The sequence below is a fragment of the Misgurnus anguillicaudatus genome, chromosome 22 (assembly GCF_027580225.2).
Source record: "Misgurnus anguillicaudatus chromosome 22, ASM2758022v2, whole genome shotgun sequence".
NCBI classification, from domain to species: domain Eukaryota; kingdom Metazoa; phylum Chordata; class Actinopteri; order Cypriniformes; family Cobitidae; genus Misgurnus; species Misgurnus anguillicaudatus.
Genome location: NC_073358.2, coordinates 38,056,854 through 38,077,828, shown reverse-complemented (window position 1 = coordinate 38,077,828; position 20,975 = coordinate 38,056,854). Strand labels below are relative to the sequence as shown.

The window sequence follows — 20,975 nt, the reverse complement described above, 5'->3', positions numbered from 1 at the left end:
CCTGAATATGTATGGATCATTCTATTTTAATGGGATAGATAGATTTAATAAGACCTTTGCCGAATCCTTACAAAGGATCAAATGCCACACCCAGGATCTATCTGTCTGTGCCCCTTTTAAAACAAATCAGCTTAGTCATGCTTTCAATACAGTTGTACAGTGTAGCTGCAAAAATAGGTGCAAACAATTTGTCTCTCTGGCTGTGTCTCCCAGACATGAAATGCATAATGGTGATGGATAAACTGAGTTTCCGGATCATTATAAGTCACTCAGATGGAGAAAGACAACAGGCTACACCCATAAATGCATTAGACCAAGTGCATTAAGCCTAAAGGTCGTCTGCATTGTGCGTATGCGTGGGCTTTAATCATACGCAGGCTTTTAACACACTCCTCTACTTGGTTCCGGTTCACTTTTAGTCTGCGCCACTGAGATGCTCGATAGCAAATGCATTACTGTAAGGCATTACAGTAAGAGCTGCAGTATCATTACGGGCGCTAGATAAGATATTTTTACACACTGATTTTTTAGTTTAGTTGATCGTTTCTTTTTAAAGGCGGTTTATGCTTCTGCTTGTTTTCTTCCTCTTGTCTTTTTTTGTGATCATATCACTGATGCATTGTAGTATAACCATGCTGTGTGATTAATTGTCTTAGATAAAATACTCACTAGCACAAACATAAACACACCTGAGGTCCTGCTACCAACCAAGTCAATTGAGCCCAAATCAGCACATTATAAAAATTAGTAGAGAGATAAATGCATTATATTTTGCTTGTGTAGTCTGTTTACTTTGGTTGAAATGATGATGTCACGGCAAAGAAGCACCTGTTGCATATCTGCATTGGTGAAACCGTAGTAGCAGTGTCCAGCCTGTGCTATGGGTCTGTTCACTACTAGGTATCTGTCCCCTGTACACTGTTATAAGGGAACGCTGTGTCCTCATATCGGGAATGCAGTAGAGATCAGGACACCACTTAGAGGAAATCTGATATAGGCAGGTGTGGCCACATCAAACAAAATCACATCTGTCTGAACTGTTGCATGAGGAGGTCAAATATCATGTTTAATGTGACCATAGTTTGACCCTAAATTCTAAATGTTGCTAAAGTTTGGTATGTAAACTAGAAACCACAAACATCCAGGTTTGGAAAGGAAGAGAGTTATAAGCAATGTAAGCAATATGAGAACATAGCTACTCTTAAGAAGGACAGTGTCAGTCTTGGCAGTATCTCATGTGTAAGGCTGGGACTCCAAACACCATCAAGACAGAGCAATAAATCTCCCATCATATAACACCTGCTGATTACATAAAGAGAACATTAATGGCTGACTTGCAAGAATTGCGCTAGATGAGCAGTAGCACACCTGGTCTATGGAATAGGATTCTGCTACAGATCAGCTAAAAAAAGTTGCAGATGTTTTAGTAGGTCTAAAAAAGACATGTCCATTCAAAGGCAGATGCCAAGTCATTTAAAAATAAAAGTGGAAGAAAAACTACAGTTTATGTAAAATATCAAGGATAACCATGACTGTAAACCACAGTTTTAAGGAAAACATCACTGTTTTTTAATATTTTACTATGTTCTTACCTCAACTTGGACAAATTAATACATACCTATCTTTTTTCAATGCGTACACTTAATCTTTGTAAAGCGCCTCGTGAATGTGTTAGCATTTAGCCTAGCCCAATTCATTCCTTAGGATCCAAACAGGGATGAATTTAGAAGCCAGCAAACACTTCCATGTGCTAGGCTAAATGCTAACACATTCACGACACGCTGTACAAAGATTAAGTGTACGCATTGAAAAAAGATAGTGTCAGGATCCTTCCCGAATCTGGTTTTGTATTATATCTAGTCTTGTTGGCAGGGTTCTGACAGTACAATGTTTTGTGTGGGAAATGTGTGTCCTCAGTATTAGTTATATTAGACCATGTATTTCCCGTGTCTCGTCCCTTTTTACCCGGTCCCTTGCTTGTTATTACTTTCACCTGTTCCCCTCTTAGTTCTCCCTATTTATAGTCCTTGTGTTTGGTGTTTCTTCACTGGTTCGTTTTGTCCCGTTACTGTGAGTTCCTGTGTGAAGATTTAGAATAGTCAAAGTCTAGTTTCTTGTATGTTATTTGTAGTCTAGTCTGGTTTAGTTTTTATTAAGTCTTGTGTTTACCTGTCTCCAGTTTATTGTTTGCCCCATCATGGGTTTTTGTTTTCTTGTTTTCCTGAGTTTGTTGATAAAAGTTTCATTGTTTCATCTACGTCTGCGTTTGGGTTCATCTCCGTTGAATTCCTGAAAGATATTTTCAAATGTCTGCATATACAAACAACAACTTTTTAACTGGGCACAATAAATTTTATTTTTAAAGAACATACAACATGTGAAGAGTTTCGTTGCAAAATGAGATAAATCCATTTTTTTAACATTTTTGTCAAAACATGTTTATTATCATGTTATTATTTTGTTTTATAGTGCAACTTAGCTGTATTTTTTAAGTTATGAAGGTTTAAATCAAAACAAACCAACTGCAGTTGAATTGATATTAATTAGAATGCACAACCAAAAAACGAGATTTTGGAACAATTAAAAAAACAGATTTATCCAACCCAGTCTCACCCCATGGCGCCAATACTTGACGACACCTGACCATGCGTCAACATGTTGACGCGGAGGGTATACCTTTCGCGTCATTTTTTGACGAACTGGGGACTTCAATACTATTAAGTCCGTTGCATTCTCTTTTTTCGCGTCGGTTTAGGGTTAGATTTACATAATGACATCCCTACCCAATCCTTTCCCTAACCCCAATGCCAGGCGACAACTGTTTAATTTCGCGTACCCAATAGTATTGAAGTCCCCAGTTCGTCAAAAAACGACGCGAAAGGTATACCCTCCGCGCCAACACACCGACGCATGGTCAAGCGCCGTCAAACACCGACGCCATGGGTGTGAGACCGTGTTAATTTATCTAGTTTTGCAACAAAACTCTTCATGTATGCCAGGCAAAAATAACGCCTTAAGTTATAATATTCTTTCAAAAAATTATAAAATTAAAATGTATTAATATTGATAATATTAAATGTAAACATCAAATCAATTACATGACTTAATTATTTAATTTAATTTTGTGTAAACACAGCTGATACCTTGAAAATGGTAATTAATCTGCATGGTAAAACATGGTTAGTACACATTTGTATAATAAGTCATTTTTAACCAAGCATTGGGTCAATTTTAACCCAGCAGGTGTTCTGTCCAACATTTACAATATTTAAAAATGACCCAGCCATTTTTAGAGTGCTCTTGTCTCTTCTTTCATGCCAAATTTGAATTAGTTAAAAATTATTGCAAATAAAATATTTCAAATAAATATTTTGTGTCCAATTATTTGCTTATGTGGCATGTAAAAAGTGGTATAATGTACACCCATCCTATTATTGTGAAATAACGAAAAATAAACATGTATTTGGATTATTGATCACCATTGGCAAAACCATGAGTACCTTTGGTACATTTTCGTTAGGGTAGTCATCAAAGCCTTAAAATATCACAAATGTAACTGTGGCCCCTGCTGAAAAAAACAGCATCCCAGCAAGACCAGCATACGTTGTGTTTTGGTGCTGGTTTGCTGGTGACTACCAGCATAGACCAGCATAATTCCCATGCTGGTTCATGCTGGTTTGTTGCTGATTTAGCTGGTGGACATCAGCAGCACCAGCATCCCATGCTGGCCATACCAGCAATACCAGCATACCTGTATGTTGTGTTTTGGTGCTGGTGACCACCAGCTAAACCAGCATGGAAATTATGCTGGTTTATGCTGTTTTTTCAGCAGTGGGAATAAAGTAGTGACTAAAAAAGTCATTGGATTTTTGCTTTATCAAAAATTATGTGATGCCTAATATCTACCCTAAACAATAGACACCATCACAGAAATTATATTGGTTTTATTGGGAATTTTATTGGTTCTAATGAAATATGGCCCAAAACACACTACAGTGTAGTGGTTTTAATGGTAAAAGCTAATGGTTCCTATTGGTATTTTAATGGAAACCATTCAAATTTTCTGTAATGGTTTTATTGTTTTTTTAGCATGGTACACTTTTAAAAATAGAGGTGCTTAAATGGTTTTTCACAGAAATGCCATAGAAACAAAAAATTCAAAAATTTAGTCAAAGGTTCTTAGAAGAACCAAAATTTCTTTCACTTTTTATAATCGAAATAACATTTTCTCCACTACAGAGAACCTTTTTAAGGTTCTTTAGGCGTTAAAGGTTCTTTATGGAACCATACAGACAAAACTGGTTCTTCTATGGCATCGTGTTGCAGCTTTATTTTTACGAGTTGTATAGCCTACATGTTTTAAGCACAAATCTTATAGAGTCAGCGTGACAAAAACATATGTCCCCATGAATCCTTATATTCCATCTTTATATATTTCATATGTATATTTATAAAAAAACAGGTAGCCTAACACCCGGTTCGGGTCACAATTTGTCCAAACCCCCCCCCCCCAGTATGTGAGAAATGCGTGTGACACTCTCTGTTCACGTTATCGCTGTCACGGTAACACCTGCCAAACTTCCATTTCCAACGCCGCCACCCACCAGTAATCTTTAACAACACTGATAAACAGATCCGTGTCACGCGCCTGCCCTGACAGAACGCGGAGGAGCGCGAGCGCTGAGAGTTATCACCGCCTTCTGGACAGTCCCGACAATCCGCACCATCTCCGGTAAATTCGAATCACCTGTCTCTTTATTGGACGAATTATTACGGAATAAAGCAAAGACATTTAACAGACTTCTGTGCATTTATCAACATACATTTCATCCACATTGTTTTAAACGAATTAAAATGAGTCCGGACCTCTACACTGGTTTAAGACGGGAAGTCTTCATCTGACAGAAAAGACACGATTCATAGGAAAATGAAAGTTGCTGGTGGATTTCCTTGGGTGTCATCTTAGTTTACGGACGTTGACATTAGCTTACAAGGCGTTTGGACCACGAGGAGCTAAAAGATGAAAGATGGAGTTCATCGCAAAACTGCTGCGAGTGCCAAAAGTGCATCACTGATCATCCAAGAGATCACTGAAGATTGACAAGAGAAACGTCCCGTGCTGCTGCTGTTAAATCATAGGTAACAAAAAGAGACGATTATCTTCATATAAATACTGTTTATTTTCAAGCACAGGGTAAAAAGTTCAGGGTCACTGAGGCTATTCTTATATAAAATAATAGTGTACCAAAAGTTTTCATATATTGGCTGTGTTTTTTTTTGTTCACGGTTATCTTTATATTTATATAAATCTTTTGTTTGGTTGCCACATTTACATTAAATTTGTCTAGAAAAATAATCTCAAACATTCAAGCACACACCTTCAGATCAAACGATTTTTAAGATCATGAGAAACATTTTAGTGAAATGACCCTAAACTTTTAAACAGTTGTGTATATTTTATTTGTTTGTCTTCAGGTCTTCAGAAAAGAGCAGGATAATCTTTCTACTGTGCGGTTAATTTTGAATCACATTACACTCAAGGGCAAACCTATTGCTTTCTCAAGGGAGCAAGTGTAATTTGGAACATGTCAAACAAGTCACTCAATTATTTTTTTCTATATAACAACTGGAATGGAGAGCAGCCTCTCTGGGACAAGTTTTGACGGCCCAATTATAGCATCCAAATGACCTTAATTCAAGACACAAAGAAGTGAGTTCAGGGGTTTATGAGCTGAATAGTCATGAAGCTTGAACATTTTAATAATTTGGAGATAATTATAGATCATACATCATTTGTTGGTGTTCTGCCCCCCAGTGTCAGTTCCCATGTAGGCAAGACATGGGCTGGGTCACATACTGTAGATGCCTCGGCTCAGTCAGCATTAAGACACCTGACTATGCCCCTTTATGACCTGAAATCTAATAAGCAGACATAGACCACAAGTTTGTATGGCATTTATAAAAGATATTCACTTCCCTTTTTTGTATTATTATGATTTATTTTATAACATTATAATATTATTATTAAACATTAAAGACATTTTGCTAAATAATTGAGAAGAATTGAATGCAGTGAAATAAATCTGAAATAATTAACTCTCAATCACAAAATTTAAAAACTGGATTATATTTTAGATGAAATAATAGCTTTTTTACTAAAAAAAAAATTGTTCCTCAAAATTTCAGTGCAATCTTTTTTGATCCGTAGTTGGATTGGTCTTGTGAGCATGCCCGGATTGGCCATAGAGAGGACCGGGAGAATTCCCGGTGGGCCGGTCTGTTTTTTTTTGGCCACGAGGGCCGGTGTTGTCATGCCACTGGGTTGAAGGTTGTTGTCCCTATAGGCTGCCAGCACTCACAGCTGCCCCATTTGCGGAATTTGGGGGTGGGAGAAGTTGATTGTGTCCTGAGTCCCGACCACTTATTGGAATAATTCTTGCATTAGGGTCCATAAATCTAAAACGCAGGACACGCTGCTTTCTTTTGCTTTTTAAAGCTTGTGAACACGAGTTTTGTTTCAGACGCACTATATCAGGGGTTTCCAAAGTTTTTCAACCCAACAGGTAAGACCCAACATTTTTAAAAAATAGAAATATAAGGGAAAAACACAAACACATTTGTTCCCTTTAGGTAGTTTTTTAAATAAATTTAACTGAATAATATTAAAATACTTTATGGCAGGGAGTTAAGTTATCAGAGTACTCAGAGATAGGAGACTTTAGTCTTTATTGCTTACTGTGACTTGATAACAATTTACAATAGTATTTCAGTAAGTGTTTAGTAATAGCATGAGATGATCTTATGTTGTCCCCCCAAATGATTCTGCAGTCACCTGAATCTGAATCACTTGAAGCAGTCACCTCTTGAAACTTAGTTTCTAAGTTCATTTATCCATTTCCATCCAATTGAATTAATGTGATTTAATGTAATCCTGAAAAAAAACTGATCTCTCAGTGGAAGGTTATCTCTGACACAAGGAGATGAAACGAGAACGTTTTAAGCCCCCAGAACCAGATGACCCTCTGTGCTGCTGTGGAGACATCGACCAGCAAAGAGAATACTGTTGCTGTGACTGTGAAGAACTTGATGATGCCTGTGAAAGGTCAGAATCCAACTATTTAATGTTATGCCACGTGGAATTTTTTTTTATTTGTTAGTTTAGGAATAGTTCACTCAAAATAATTCAGTGGATTTTGTTATGCATCTAGTCTCATTTTGTTTCAAACACAAAATAATTTGTTTCTTCGAGCACCAAAACATTTCTTTGAAGCTGCCTTTTCCGTACAACAAAACTGGATATTGACATCATGGCAGGTTTGATATCAGTGATGTTAAACATCCGTTATCGAGCAACTGGTGCAAGTGTCAAGTTTTGGCTGGTTAGCATGGCCTAGTTAGCCCCTGCTGTTAGATGTCGTAACTACACCATCTGGCTACATGAACTATCTTCATACAAAGGTTTTTGTGTAATAAAATAAAGTATTTAGAAAGAACATAAAAAATTTCTCAGAGATCCACAAACGATTCGTGTGAAGATGTTCAACGACTCAGTCTGCCTAAACCCCAACTTTTCTGTAGCCGTCTCTGCTCTGATTGGTTGACTGACACAGTCTCCGCACAGACCACAGATCAGTGGCACAGACCAACAATAGTGCAACACGTATTAACCTAGTGCTAACATGATTTACTGATATTATCGACATCAATACATATCATTCATCATTAATCCAAGCAATAAAAACGACGATAGAAACTAACATTTAACACTCATTTAAGCACTTATGTAAGCTAACCGGGTCATAGCAAAACCGTAAGTGAGCATGCGCTAGCCGCTTGCTAACGTGACTCTCTGACAATATATTAAAGGTGCAGTGTGTAAATTTTAGCGGAATCTAGTGGTGAGGTTGCAACCAACTGCTCAGTCCACTGCCGAACCCTCGCTTTTGAAATGCATAAAGAAGCTACAATAGCCACCACCGGAAAAACATTTCACCGTCTGAGACAACTTAGTAAAAAAGTTTGTCCGTTAAGGGCTTCTGTAGAAACATGGCGGCACAAAATGGCGACTTCCATGTAATAGTCATAGTTTTCGTTTTTCCCGCGGGCAAGGCTGTAGGCGGAGATTATTATGCAAAGTGTTGGTATTACTTGAATAAAGTCAGGCAGGAGATTCAATCCATATGATGACTCATTTCAGCGATTCAGAGTCGACTCCCTACTAAAGCCAATAACTTTATTAATAGTGCACTTTTTGCTTCAACTATATGCACATTGTTTACATTGATGGACAGCTACATGACACACTGCAATACAGGTAATTTTCGCTTTTGGATCTGTGTGGCTCTTTGATTATGTTTAATATTTAAATATTAAAAATATTTTATTATAATAGATAATTTAACAGTGTCCAAACATTTTTGTTGATCACTTTCACCTATGCTCATGATAGCGGTTCATGTTATCTTTATGGTGCCATCAACCAATCACCATTCACTATATAATTTCCTGATTTTAAATTGTGTGAAAGAAAATAATTGAGTTGAGCAGGAAAGCTAACAGAGCACTATTCTCAAATAGGCATCAGAAGAATTGAATGTAACATCTAAGAAACTTGATATACGATGATCTCAGATGGAAAAGTTGCTAAACGACACCTCCATTAAAAATGAGATCATGATATTGAGCGAATGCTCTCGGTATGTATTATACGTTCATCAAATACCTTTGCTTTAAATCTGCTTAACCACAGAATTAAGGGCTTGGTATACTTTTTTTCTGAGCAGCTTTCAAAGTATACTCAACAGCAGCTATGTGCAGATGGTCGCGTTCGACACGTACGCAATACAAATGATTTTTTATTCAAATTATTACTCTACCAGGCCGTCAGGGCAGCACTGATTCACAACATTACAGTACATTTAAAAAAAAAAAATTGGGATAGATGACGAAAAGTAGATGATCCACCATTGCAAACAAAGTTTAGAACAAACAATAAGAAAACAAACAGGAATCAAACATTATGGTGACGAAAATGCTCCACAGCTTTCTGTTTTGGAAGAAGTAAAAATAAATGAGAAAAAACTATGGTGTGTGTGCAAACACTTTCTATTGCCTTTGTGTAATTGTTTGTAGTGGAATGTCCTGTCTTAATATTTCCTCGCACATGCTGTTATGTGCGTACTGTCCTCTTGATGATGAAAATGCGGATGGCGCGCATACGGCCCTAGACTTTCGGCTTTAAGCCATTTAGAAATACTGGTTTGCTCAGAATTCGCTAAAAAAACGCCACACCGATTTTTAGCAAAGTTCTCAAAGTGCACAAAAGATTAATGTAATATGACCCTGGATCAAATTTAAACTTGGGTCCGTTATGAGTTCTTGGCCTGAATACAACCCAAATGTGGCAGCATCGTGCACTACAGCGCCCCCCAGTGTTTGGTTCAGTTTCTTCATTTTACCTTTTGATTTCTGACTTTCAGTATTTGGTGATTTTGCAACTGTCTTGTCCAATGAAGTGGATTTTTGTGAGTGTAAGCTTTTGCCAAAAACAGCTTTAATGCACTTGGGGGTTTTGGAGGGTTTTCAGGTTAAAGACAGTCATATTTAAAAAAAAATAAAAAATTGTTAAATACAAATAACATGACTAAAAGTGACTTTTGTAAACTGACTCTTTAATTGCAATTAGACTGTAATTATTGAACCTGAACATACAAGCCTGATAAAAAAGGCTAATTTACAAGATAACATGTCAAACGCACTTAGAGGGTTTTGCATCTGAACATATTTTTATTTTGCATGTTGTGCTTTTAAGAAAAAAAATGAAAAGAGCAACCAGCTAGTTCTTGAAATGATAAAAAAAATCTTTTTTGGGTGAACTATTTCTTTAAGTATTACCTCACCTCGTTCCTCATACTGTTCATTGTATTGTTCTTTTTCTTAGTGATATTAAATTCATCTAATTTCTTTCATCCCCTTTCATGAGATTACTCAGAGGAGAGCCAGACAAACCAGACGTCATCTCTCGTTTCGTCTCTCGTATTGCTGATCGCTTGGGATTGCCTTGTTGTGCCATAGGTCCCATTCGACTGGAGCTCTCAGCTTTACCTCCCATGGTATTTCTTCCTGGACTGTTGCGGGTAGCGGCAATAAATTGTTTGTTGGGAGTCGTAATCTTGACCGCCATACCAGTACTGGTGCTTTGGTATTACTACGTAACTCACAGAAGGAAAAGACGCACGCAATTTTTTCTTAGTTTGGCACTTTTCTCCCTTGCCTATATGTATTACCTTTTCCTCACTGAGATTCTTCCCAGAGGAGATGTAAGTAATCTGCAGCTGGTTACCGCGACGACGGGCATGGTGTTAACGCTCATCTCACTTGTGCGCACCAAACGGGGGCCAGGCTTTGTCACGTCCCAAACATTAGCTCTGGGACTCAACGGTACCTCAACAGTAGCCAATCTGAGCAAATACTCTCACCAGGACTCTGCCCCTTGCAATAACCTCAGCCAGTCAAATGGACAGATTGAAGGGAAGAAAAAGTGGTGTCCTGTGTGCCGACTGCTGCGTCCACCAAGGGCAGGACACTGCAGGATCTGTGGAGCATGTGTCCTTCGGATGGACCATCACTGTGTTTGGTGGGTTTAACATTGGTTTTTCCATGTATTTAAAGGGGATATATCATGTATTATCATATATAATTGGGTCCCCAGTGCTTCTTTAAACCTAGAAAATGTGATAAAGATCAACCCAGTAACTTCGTTTTGGTAAACCATTTTCTGTAAGCATGTTAAAAATAGGTCATTGAAATCTGGCTCCCCTTGTGATGTCATAAGGGGATAATACCGCCCTTTAATCTGCAGCATCCAACCACGGCAATGCCATTTAGTGCAGAGATCAGCTCATTTGCATTTTAAAGGACACACCCAAAACCGGCACAATTTTGCTCACACAAAGTGCCATTTTTAACATTCTATAATAAATTATCTATATGATATTTTGAGCTAGAACTTTTCATATGTACTCTGGGGACACCAATTAAAACATCTTTAAAAAGTCTTGTGAAATGTCCCCTTTAAACAAACAAATGTTTTTGACTGTCAAGCTCAAAACGGAAAAATATTATATTATATTATATTATATTATATTATATTATATTATATTATATTATATTATATTATATTATATTATATTATATTATATTAGATTAGATTAGATTATTTATCATAAAAGTCATCCATGTAACTTGCATATGATAGGAACAGGTTTTAAATGAAATAGTTAAAAATTTTGACATACACCTTTTTTTTGAGCCTTCATTTTTGTGAACAAATAATTTGTTTGAGTTTAATCGAATCAAATGATTCATTTGCAAAACTAATCTGAATGATTTCATTTATCAGCCAAAATAAATTTGCTCTTGATTTTAAAGGGATAGTTCACCCAAAATTAAAAATTCTGTCATTTACTCACCCTCGTGTTGTTACAAACCTGAATAATTTTTTTTTTGTTCTGCTGGAACACAAAGGAAGATATTTTGAGCAATGTTTGTAACCAACCCGCTTTTGAGCACCATTGACTTATATAGTATATATTTTTCCTACTATGGAAGTCAATGGTGCTTCTGTTTCCTGTTTGATTACAAATATCTTCCTTTGTATTTATACAGGTTTGTAACAGCGTGAGGGTGAGTAAATGATGACATAATTCTTATTTTTGGGTGAACTATCCAATTAACTTAAAATATCAGTGTGATAACATGTTAAAGGGATAGTTCACTTTAAAATTAAAATACTGTCATCATTTATTCATCCTCATGTTGTTCTAAACCTGTATGAATTTCTTTTTTCTGATGAACACAAAATAAGATATTTTGAGAAATGATACTAAACACACAGCAGATAGTGACCATTGACTTCTATAGTAGGAATTAAAAAATATAACGGAATTTAATGGGTATCGTCAACTATGTGCTTACCATCAATTATTACAATATTTTATTCATCATTTATCACAATACTTCCAAAATATTTTTTCCTACTATGGAAGTCAATGGCCACCATCTGCTGCGCGTCTACCATCATTTCTCAAAATATTTTTGAGAAAAATATTTTAAAAGTTATTTTGACAACTATATCTTGCTATTTTGAAAGGCCAAGACCACCACAAGTGAAAGACTTTGGGTTTTGGGTGAACTACTCCAGCTACACACAGCAGATAGTGACCATTGACTTATAGTAGGAATTAAAAAATTTAACGGAATTTAATGTGTACCGTCAACTGTGTGCTTACCATCATTTATCAAAATATTTTCTTTATCATTTATTACAATACTTCCAAAATTTTTACTATGGAAGTCAATGGTCTGCTGTGTGTTTACCATAACCTCTCAAAATATATTATGAAAACATATACAGAAACTGTGGCACCAAAACATTTCTTATGATGATACATATTCATTTTTTCTGATACTCTTTTCACACATTTATGCATGATAGATACAGACACACATATACTCAAGCTGATTCTCACAAGACGTCAGTGAATCAGGACAGGCTGGTGAGACATGTGCAAGGGCCACAGGAACGCAACCCTTCAACCCCATAAAGAGAGATCTCACCAGGCCAATCTGTTTCCATGCTGCACAACACACAAAATACAGACTTTACTATCATTGTGGGGACCCCACAATGTATAAAAACACACACACACGCACACACACGCACGCACGCACGCACGCACGCACGCACGCACGCACGCACACACACACACACACACACACACACACACACACACACACACACAGCTCTAGGTGGCATTATAGCGTGTGTGTGTGTGTGTGTGTGTGTCTGTGTGTGAAATTGACACAGAAAAATATTGTGGCACCATTCAAAATATTGGGTTGTTTTAACCCATGGTTGAGTAAATATTGGTGAACCAACCGCTGGGTTATAAACTGGGTTTCAACCTAAAAGCAACCAAGGTTTCAACTTAAATGCTAGGTTGTTTCAACCCATGATTTCAACCCAACGGCTGGATCTGTTAAAAATGTATCCAACCATGGGTTTAACTTAACATTTTTAGAGTGTATGCTTCACTTAAAGGAATGTTTTGTTTGAATATATATGTCTGCATTTGCATAGTTTTTTTTTGATCCAACAACACCAGACTTACATTTACCTGTATGTGTGTCTGTCCCCACATGACAGGATAAACAGCTGTGTAGGGCAAGCAAATCACAGGCAGTTCCTATTGACGCTCCTTCTCTTCTTGGTGACATCGTTTTATGGGATCAGTTTGGTGTTGCGGAGTATATGTCCACGACAGAGTCTATTTACAGCTATGTTATATTGTCCTGGAGTTTACAACCAATACAGGTGCACTCTCTGACTTTTACATTTTTCTTATAAAACTTTTTTAACTGTTCGCATATAGATGGATATTTTGAATTTAATATTATTAAAATTTTTATGTGTGTGTGTATGTTTTCGTGTGTTTAGCACAGCACTGTGCTTTACATGTGTGTGGTACAGTGTTGTCATAACAGGTGGTCTGCTCCACCTGTTCATCCTTCAGGTCATCAATGTTAGTTATAACATAACGGAACGGGAAGCTCAGATCGCCTTGCACAACAAAACCGGCCGACGGCGTTACTGTGGACTGGTGGTGGAGACTGGGATCTACACACGAGGTTTCCGCCAGAATTGGATTCAGTTCCTCACCATGAACACCGATGAGAATGAATCCTCCCTCGCCTTTACAGACATGGTATGACCCAAAGGGAGTATTACGCGTATATACTGAATCTGACATGTGAAAAACACCTGAATGTTTGGTTGGCCTCAAAGAGGAACTCGGTCAAAACACTGAGACCTCGTTTGATCATGTGTGAAATGTCATTTGACACATTTCACCTAGTTTGCATCAAGCAGAATGCTAGTGTTGTTAATAATGAGTACTGTAGTATGAAAGTACAACTGTCCATGCAGTCTAAGCAAAATCTAGTTTAATACTTCTTGATCTATCTTTTTAGTATTTTTATTCTGTAAAGTAGTAGTAGTCATACTGAATCAAGCCAAAAGTAACACCATCACTGTGTGTAACCACAGCAGGGTTTTCATGAAATGAAACTACACATTAAACACATAACTCTGTAGAGTTATTTAAAGGGACACTCCACTTAAAAAAATATGCTCATTTTCCAGCTCCCCTAGAGTTAAACAGTTTATTTTTGCAGTTTTGTAGTCCATTCGGCTGATCTCCGGGTCTGGCGCTGCCACTTTTGGCATGGCTTGGCACGGTCCATTGAATCTGATTGGACCATTGGCATCACGCTGAAAATAACCGAAGAGTTTTTATATTTTTCCTGTTTGGGGCTGGGCTCTTCTGTGGTGGCATCGTGTACTAAGACAGACGAAAAATTAAAATGGCTAGGAACTATACTCTCATTCTGGCGTAATAATCAAGGACTTTACTGCCGTAACATGGCTGCAGCAGGCGTAGTGATATTACACACTGCCAGAAAATAGTCCCCTAAAGTTACTAAGGGGACAATTTTCGGCTACTGCGTGGTATCATTGCGCCTGCAGCCATGTTGCATCAGCACTGATTATTGCGCCAGAATGAGAGTGTGGTTCCTAGCCATGTCTGCCTTTTTCAGTCTGTCTTGGTGCACGATGTGGCTGCGGAGGAGTCAGGTTTTAAGTGGGAGAAATGTTGCAACTCTTTGATTGTTTTTTGGCCTGATGCTGGTGGTCTGGTCGGATTCAGTGGATTGTGCTGAGCTGTGCTGGGGGTGGTGCCGCCGGACCTGGAGATCAGTTGAATGGATTCCAAAAAGGTAGAAATCTAGTGTTTAACTCTAGGGGAGCGGGAAATCAAAAAAAGTGGAGTGTCCCTTTAAGCATAACTTCTACAAAGGTTGCAACTTTGGAGGAATAGTCTACTCATTTTCAATGTTGGAATATGTTGTTGTCCTGGCTGGGAGTTGTTGATGCATCCCTCTGTCATCTGTGTGCGTGCACGTGGGCGCTGGAGCGCGCTGCGACGCTTCGGTGGCGTTCGGCTTGGCCCCATTCATTCAATGGTGCCATTTGGGGATGGAGTTGGAGGTGACCAAACACATCAACGTTTTTCCTATTTGGGACGAGTGGTTGTGCGAGCAAGTTTGGTGGTACAAAATAAAACGTAGCGCTTTTCTGGGCGGATTTGGAGGGGGAGCTATATTTTGTGGCGTGGTGGCACTTTTGGGAGGACTTCGACTCGCCTGAAAAGTCCGCTCCCCTTCTCCCTCTCATAATGGGAGAGGGAGGATGTTACTGCACCGAGTCGAAGTACTCCCAAAAGTGCTGTTGCGCCGTGGAGTGTAGCTCCTCTTTTGGGTCCGCTTGGAAGGGCGCTACGTTTTGTTTTGTGCCACCAAACTTGCTCGTATAACTACTCGTCTTAAATAGGAAAAACTTTGATGTGTTTGGTCACTTCTGACTTTGTCTCTAAATGGTACCATTGAATGAATGGGGCTAAGCTAAATGCTATCGAAGCGTCGCGGCGCGCTCCGGCGCTTGCGTGCGCGCACACAGATGATAGAGGGATGTATCAACAATTCTTAGTTGGGGTAGTAGCATGTTTTGGTGTTGAAAATGAGTAGACTATTCCTTTAAGGCCAATTATAAAACTACACAGAATGAAACATGTTGATAAGCCATCAATGAGGTATTTTGTAATCTAAGTACATTGTAAAAAGTGTAAAGTTGGACCAACTTAAAAAATACTTCAATTGGTAACACACAAAAAAATTGTTTTAGTTCTTTAGTTTCACTTTAGGTGAAAATTTCTATTTGGAAAAAAATGGCGTTAGCAATTGAAGTCATTTTAAGTAAAGTTGATCCAACTTTTCACTTTTTACAATGTAAAGAATCTGAATTCTTATACATTGATTTATACGTCAGCCAAATAAGTGCTGAACACACAAAATGCATTTGAGAGTAAATTCACAATTCTTGTTTTTTAAAATATGCTGCTAAGCTCAGGAAACAACACAAATTTTGTTGTACCTTTTTAAGTAATTCCTGTTTTGTGAACAAAAATGGACTAAATATACTATTCTGTATGATCTTCTATCATTAAAGTTTACACATCATTTCATTTGTGTTTTCTGTTTTATGTCTTCTCTGCTACACATTAATACAGTAATACAGTAATGCACTGTTTTGAGTTTACTGTGATGTCATAAGTGACCCGAAAGAGAAGAGGATGATGGCTGCAAAGGAAGTGGTTTTAAAACAGTGCTGGCCTTATCTCCTATGTGCAACCACAAGCCTGAATGCAAGGCACAGACAAAACATGAGCGTGTGTTTATGTGAGACATTTAGTGCTTACTTCCTCTAACAATTATAAAAAATGAAGTGATATTATGGCATGGTTTTCTCAGTTGAGATGTTAATGAAGTTCTTGTTTCAGTTGTGTATGTTTCTTAGTGATATCACGAATAGAGCCAAACGTGAAGAAAGTCAAATAAATCTTTATTTAAACGTTTTACTTTAGACGCTTTATTAAAAGTCCCGCATTTTGTAAAACATTCTGCATAGACTGCCTAAAGCAAAACCACTTCTTATATACAAATAAAAACACACCTACTGTAATGTACCATTTTTTGACATTTCAACGCTTTACAGGAAGTTGTCTTTTGTTTGAACAGATCACATCTGACCCTGCCCCCACCTATAGAGCAGGGTGTTTTGGTTGATAGTTTCTTTCTGTGCTGAGAAAATGCATTAGACGCCATTATACTTATTATTAACAGCATGAGGATCGAACGAATCAACTCACATCTTTTATCTGAGCAACACTGGATACTAATAATCTTCGTATCACTTCTTACAGGTAATGTGAGTGTATTAGATAGAAGGTTTGATTTGACTAGTTAGATATCAGACACAGAAATAGTGCAGAGGTTTGTTTATCTGACTCTTAAACATTTTTAAGCTAAATTTGTCATATAATGTATATCTTAATGACAATTCAACTTTATCTGCACTGCTAAACAAATTTATTTGATAAACGTAAAACAAAGTATATCAATTCTATATTAGTATATCAATTCTATATAAAAATATTCTACTTTATTGCAAACTGTTTTATTTAAGTAAATCCCCAATTTAAAATCATACTTTCTAGTGTTATTTATTAGTATTATATACTCACACACTGTGTTTTCTATTGTTATCTGTTAGATTAGTAAAGCATTTATGTACTAGTATACTTTTATTTATGTATTTGTTATGTTTTTCCAGTTGTTTTGACAGATGAGTCTGTGATCAACGCTTTTTTGGGTGATAAAGCTACAATTAGGTTTAATGTTACAGGAAGCACGAAAATTACCCAGATAGAATTGAACAGGTGTACAGAACAGAAGATTTTTGTATTCAGCCCTGAACATGGACTAAATATACAGGACCAGAATTATGATGGGCGTGTTTCTGTCGAAAAAACCCACATTATTTTGGAGAGATTACAAGAGAGTGACTTTGGGACATATTGCTATAAACTTACAACTTTCCCACTTGGAAGTCTGGAAGAGAAAATTAAGCTAGTGAGAGAGACAACAAATGGTGAGGATCTTTAACAATATTCTCCAAATAACACCAGGCATAGTGTTGGTTAGTAAATAAACAATTCATCAAATAATTAACTAAATGACTTTTGAATTAAATAATTATATACACTATATACAGTGGACTATATATGATTATCGCACTTTCTTCATATACAGTTGCCTACTGTGCAAAAGTGTTAGGCCGCCACCACCAGCTTTAGCAACATTTTAATGTCCACCCATATTTATTTTTCACTCTTTTTATTAAGACACAAACAGAAAATACATGAAAAATTCAGAACTAAATGTCTTCTTCAGGAACCAGTCAGTATTTAGTGTGACATCTTTTGGTATAAACACATCTTGAGCTTTTTTTAGGAGACTGAAGCCCTGAAGTCATTCGATTAGAATTAAAAATTTGGATTTAATTTCATTTAAGTTTAAGAGATCCTGCAGTTGCCTGCTATTGCTCAAGTGGAAGGGGAGTTTAACATACATTTTTGACACTTCAGCTTATACTTTTATACTGTTTTAAGTACCATACAATTGTTCTGTATTTACTAAAAGACGGAGAAATAATTATATATGATCTCTATACCATTGCAAAAACAACAAATCTAATGGTGGCCTGGACCTTTGCACAGTACTGTAGTTTTTATTTTTTTTCTCAGGAAATTGCATTTAGGTTTTGTTTTCCAGTAAAATACCTACACTCTAAAAATTCTGGGTTATTTGCAACCCAGTTTTGAGTAAAAAAAAAGGACAAACCCAACCCGTTGGGTTAAATTAACCAATTTTAGGTTGAAATAACCCACACTGTAAAGAAATTCCGTAGAAATTGCAGCTGGGTTGCCGGTAACTTACTGTAGATTTAAATTTATGTTATTTACTGCCAAAAGTTTGTTCAAAGTTAAATAAATTTTGAATATTAATCGCCTTTATCTTTACAGAATAAAACAATAACAGCCTCAAGCAAAGCATTCTGGGAACCAGAAATCATCATCAACCTTTTTCTGTTTTTTGCTTCAGATTTTGTTTCCCAGAATGTTTTGGTTGTTTTTTTTAGTTTTACTCTGTAAAGACAAAGACTTGTAAATGTTTAATGTTCATTTAACTTTGAACAAAATGTTGCCAGTAAATAACATAAATTTAAATCTACGGTAAATTACCGGCAACCCAGTTGCAATAACACTGTAATTTCTACGGATTTTTTTTACAGTGATATGTTAAATTATAGCTCTGCAGGTTGGTTTCGTCCCTTTTTGACCCAACGCAATTGAAAATAACCCAGTTCAAAATAACCCAGTAATGTTTAGTATTGCTTTTTTTACAATTTGATAGATTTACAATTAAATACAATACAATATGTCATAAGCACACATACTGTTTTTGTTATAGAACTTTACTTGCATTAACCACATAGTAAACCATTTAGAAACCAAATAATAATAATTGTAAAACAAATATATCAGGGACAGTCTCAAAAACATATCTGATGCACATTAAAGTACAATTTAACATTTACCATAAATGAATAGATTTTAATATGAAATTGTATTATTAGTTTTATTTACACAATGCATTCTTAATTAGGCTTAAATGTAAAGATATCTAAAGAAATTCAAAAGATAGATAGGAACATCCACATATGTGCAAATGATGCATTATGTTTATTTCCTCTCAGATACATCCGGTCCTCCCATCATAATGATAATCGGCTTGACTTGTGGCATAGGTTTAGCTGTATTATGTGGAGTCATCGGTGGAGTTGTTTGCCATAAGGTAAGGAAATCCTCCACATGGTAAGAAAATGTCAAGAGAGTCTACTTACCTAACTGGCAGAACCTTTAAGTTTAGATTAGAGAGAAGCTCAAAATTGCCTATATCAAAAAAATTATACTTATAATAAAAGTTATTTCTGTATAAAATTCTTACATTTTAAAGAGCAAAAAATCTAAACATTGCACTGTCACAGATTATGTCCAGACAGATAACAAATATGATTATGTGATTATGGAGGCAGAAGACAAAATATTTGCTACAGTATTATTGTTTAGAAAACGTTCTCACTATTTGGATATTCAAGTTTGGATGTTTATTGTTATCATCCAATACAGTAGCTAAGAATGAGAAACATCCAGCTGTTTACATTTTTCTCTTTATAAGAAGAGACATGTGGTGCACATTGTACTGGATCCTAAAAGTCTTCCTGTCCTGCAGAAAGATCGAGAACGACCCAACGGCACACCCACACAGAGAGACGAAGAGGAGGACCATAATGATGGCAATTACCTGAATGTTATGTAACTTCATTCAGTACATCTGTAATGTACACTACAGCATTCAGGTGCACATCAATTCTATGCATGTGACATTGAGGAAAGAAAGAAAGAAAGAAAGGGTCACATATAACTTGTATTGCCTCGTGGTGTTCCGATGGTGGCATTGTACGAGAAAAATAGAAGATTATAAGTGAATCTATATTTGATTTCCCCATTGACAGCGTTGCACAGAAATAACTAAAAATGATAATACTGTCATTCTATTGTCAGCCCACAGTATTTGTTAACATAACGAATGCATTTGCATTATTATTTATTTTTCATTTGTATCTTTCAGGTTTCCATTAATACATCAGTACATAAAATCTTTTTAACTATAAAATAAACATACAGTGGAGATTACATTTTGATACATACAACAGAGGTGATTATATATTTTTTTGAAAGGATTTTTTTATGAAATATATTGTTCATCTTCATCTCTCAGAATTTTACAAAAATAAATATTTTTACAAAATAACCAAGGCATTTCAAGCCTTTATTTTGTGGAAAACACAGTGACTGAGCTGTATCCACTTTAGCACGACACAAGACTAAAATGTTTGTGGCTTAACTGCCAAAAAATAGTTGAAAGTGCAGAGGCCATTGCTTTAAATGACTTCTGCACATCTGCAGCCACAGGACATCACATGTTTTTCATACTTCTCTGGTGTGATCTTGTCCACTCCCCAGACTCTTTTACAGTTCATTAACGGTAGTGGGTTTCTATTACCTATAAGTTTGATTCATTCAAGTCCCCATATTAAGGCTGTTTGTCCACATAAGAAAAATGCATGATAAAGGAAGAAAAATGCAGAGACAATTTTTTTTTAGAAAAATTTGTGCTTTACAAAACACACTGTGATAATAATAATAAAACAAATGTACTCTGCTTATTAGTCAGAAGAACCCTGAAAGGTTTTAACTTTTTAAACTTATCAACATGGATGTCTCTTCCTCTTTGTAAAGCATGTAATTGCTAAACTTGTAACCAGTTACTGATCAAAGAAACGTTTATCTTTCGATGATCATTTTTATCTTGCTCCTTTTATGTTTTAATAA

General features: G+C 36.5%; 2 protein-coding genes across 6 annotated transcripts; both read left to right on the top strand.

Moving 5' to 3' along the window:
• Nucleotides 1–4,554: 4,554 nt before the first annotated feature.
• On the top strand, nucleotides 4,555–15,410 carry zdhhc23a (zDHHC palmitoyltransferase 23a). Of its 4 annotated transcripts, none has more exons than XM_055199031.2 (6): nucleotides 4,555–5,139; nucleotides 5,476–5,710; nucleotides 6,955–7,102; nucleotides 9,983–10,636; nucleotides 13,208–13,375; nucleotides 13,504–13,740. In XM_055199031.2, exons 3-6 carry the CDS (start codon nucleotides 6,981–6,983, stop codon nucleotides 13,586–13,588), a joined length of 1,029 nt encoding a protein of 342 aa, XP_055055006.2. In that variant the 5' UTR covers nucleotides 4,555–5,139; nucleotides 5,476–5,710; nucleotides 6,955–6,980; the 3' UTR covers nucleotides 13,589–13,740. The 4 variants fall into 4 exon arrangements, with proteins under 4 accessions (XP_055055006.2, XP_073716657.1, XP_055055004.2 ...); XM_073860556.1 differs by lacking the exon at nucleotides 5,476–5,710 and adding an exon at nucleotides 6,209–6,563 and having other exon boundaries at nucleotides 4,560–5,139; nucleotides 13,499–15,410; XM_055199029.2 differs by having other exon boundaries at nucleotides 4,560–5,139; nucleotides 13,499–15,410.
• A 178-nt stretch (nucleotides 15,411–15,588) lies between these two features.
• LOC129440007 (uncharacterized) lies at nucleotides 15,589–20,739 on the top strand. Of its 2 annotated transcripts, none has more exons than XM_055199032.2 (4): nucleotides 15,589–16,880; nucleotides 17,291–17,608; nucleotides 19,277–19,374; nucleotides 19,759–20,739. In XM_055199032.2, the coding sequence occupies exons 1-4, from the start codon at nucleotides 16,802–16,804 to the stop codon at nucleotides 19,897–19,899; spliced, it is 636 nt and encodes a 211-aa protein (XP_055055007.2). In that variant the 5' UTR covers nucleotides 15,589–16,801; the 3' UTR covers nucleotides 19,900–20,739. The 2 variants fall into 2 exon arrangements, with proteins under 2 accessions (XP_055055007.2, XP_055055008.2); XM_055199033.2 differs by having other exon boundaries at nucleotides 16,628–16,880; nucleotides 19,813–20,739.
• Nucleotides 20,740–20,975: the final 236 nt, after the last annotated feature.

Bases quoted from the DNA above. Each gene is read 5' to 3' on its own strand.
- zdhhc23a (XM_055199030.2), top strand. From the start codon at position 6,981: ATGAAACGAGAACGTTTTAAGCCCCCAGAACCAGATGACCCTCTGTGC. The intron at 7,103-9,982 runs GTCAGAATCCAA...CCCTTTCATGAG, and splicing joins CTTGATGATGCCTGTGAAAG to ATTACTCAGAGGAGAGCCAG. The intron at 13,376-13,498 runs GTGCACTCTCTG...TCGTGTGTTTAG, and splicing joins GGAGTTTACAACCAATACAG to CACAGCACTGTGCTTTACAT.
- LOC129440007 (XM_055199032.2), top strand. From the start codon at position 16,802: ATGAGGATCGAACGAATCAACTCACATCTTTTATCTGAGCAACACTGG. The intron at 16,881-17,290 runs GTAATGTGAGTG...ATGTTTTTCCAG, and splicing joins CTTCGTATCACTTCTTACAG to TTGTTTTGACAGATGAGTCT. The intron at 17,609-19,276 runs GTGAGGATCTTT...ATTTCCTCTCAG, and splicing joins AGTGAGAGAGACAACAAATG to ATACATCCGGTCCTCCCATC.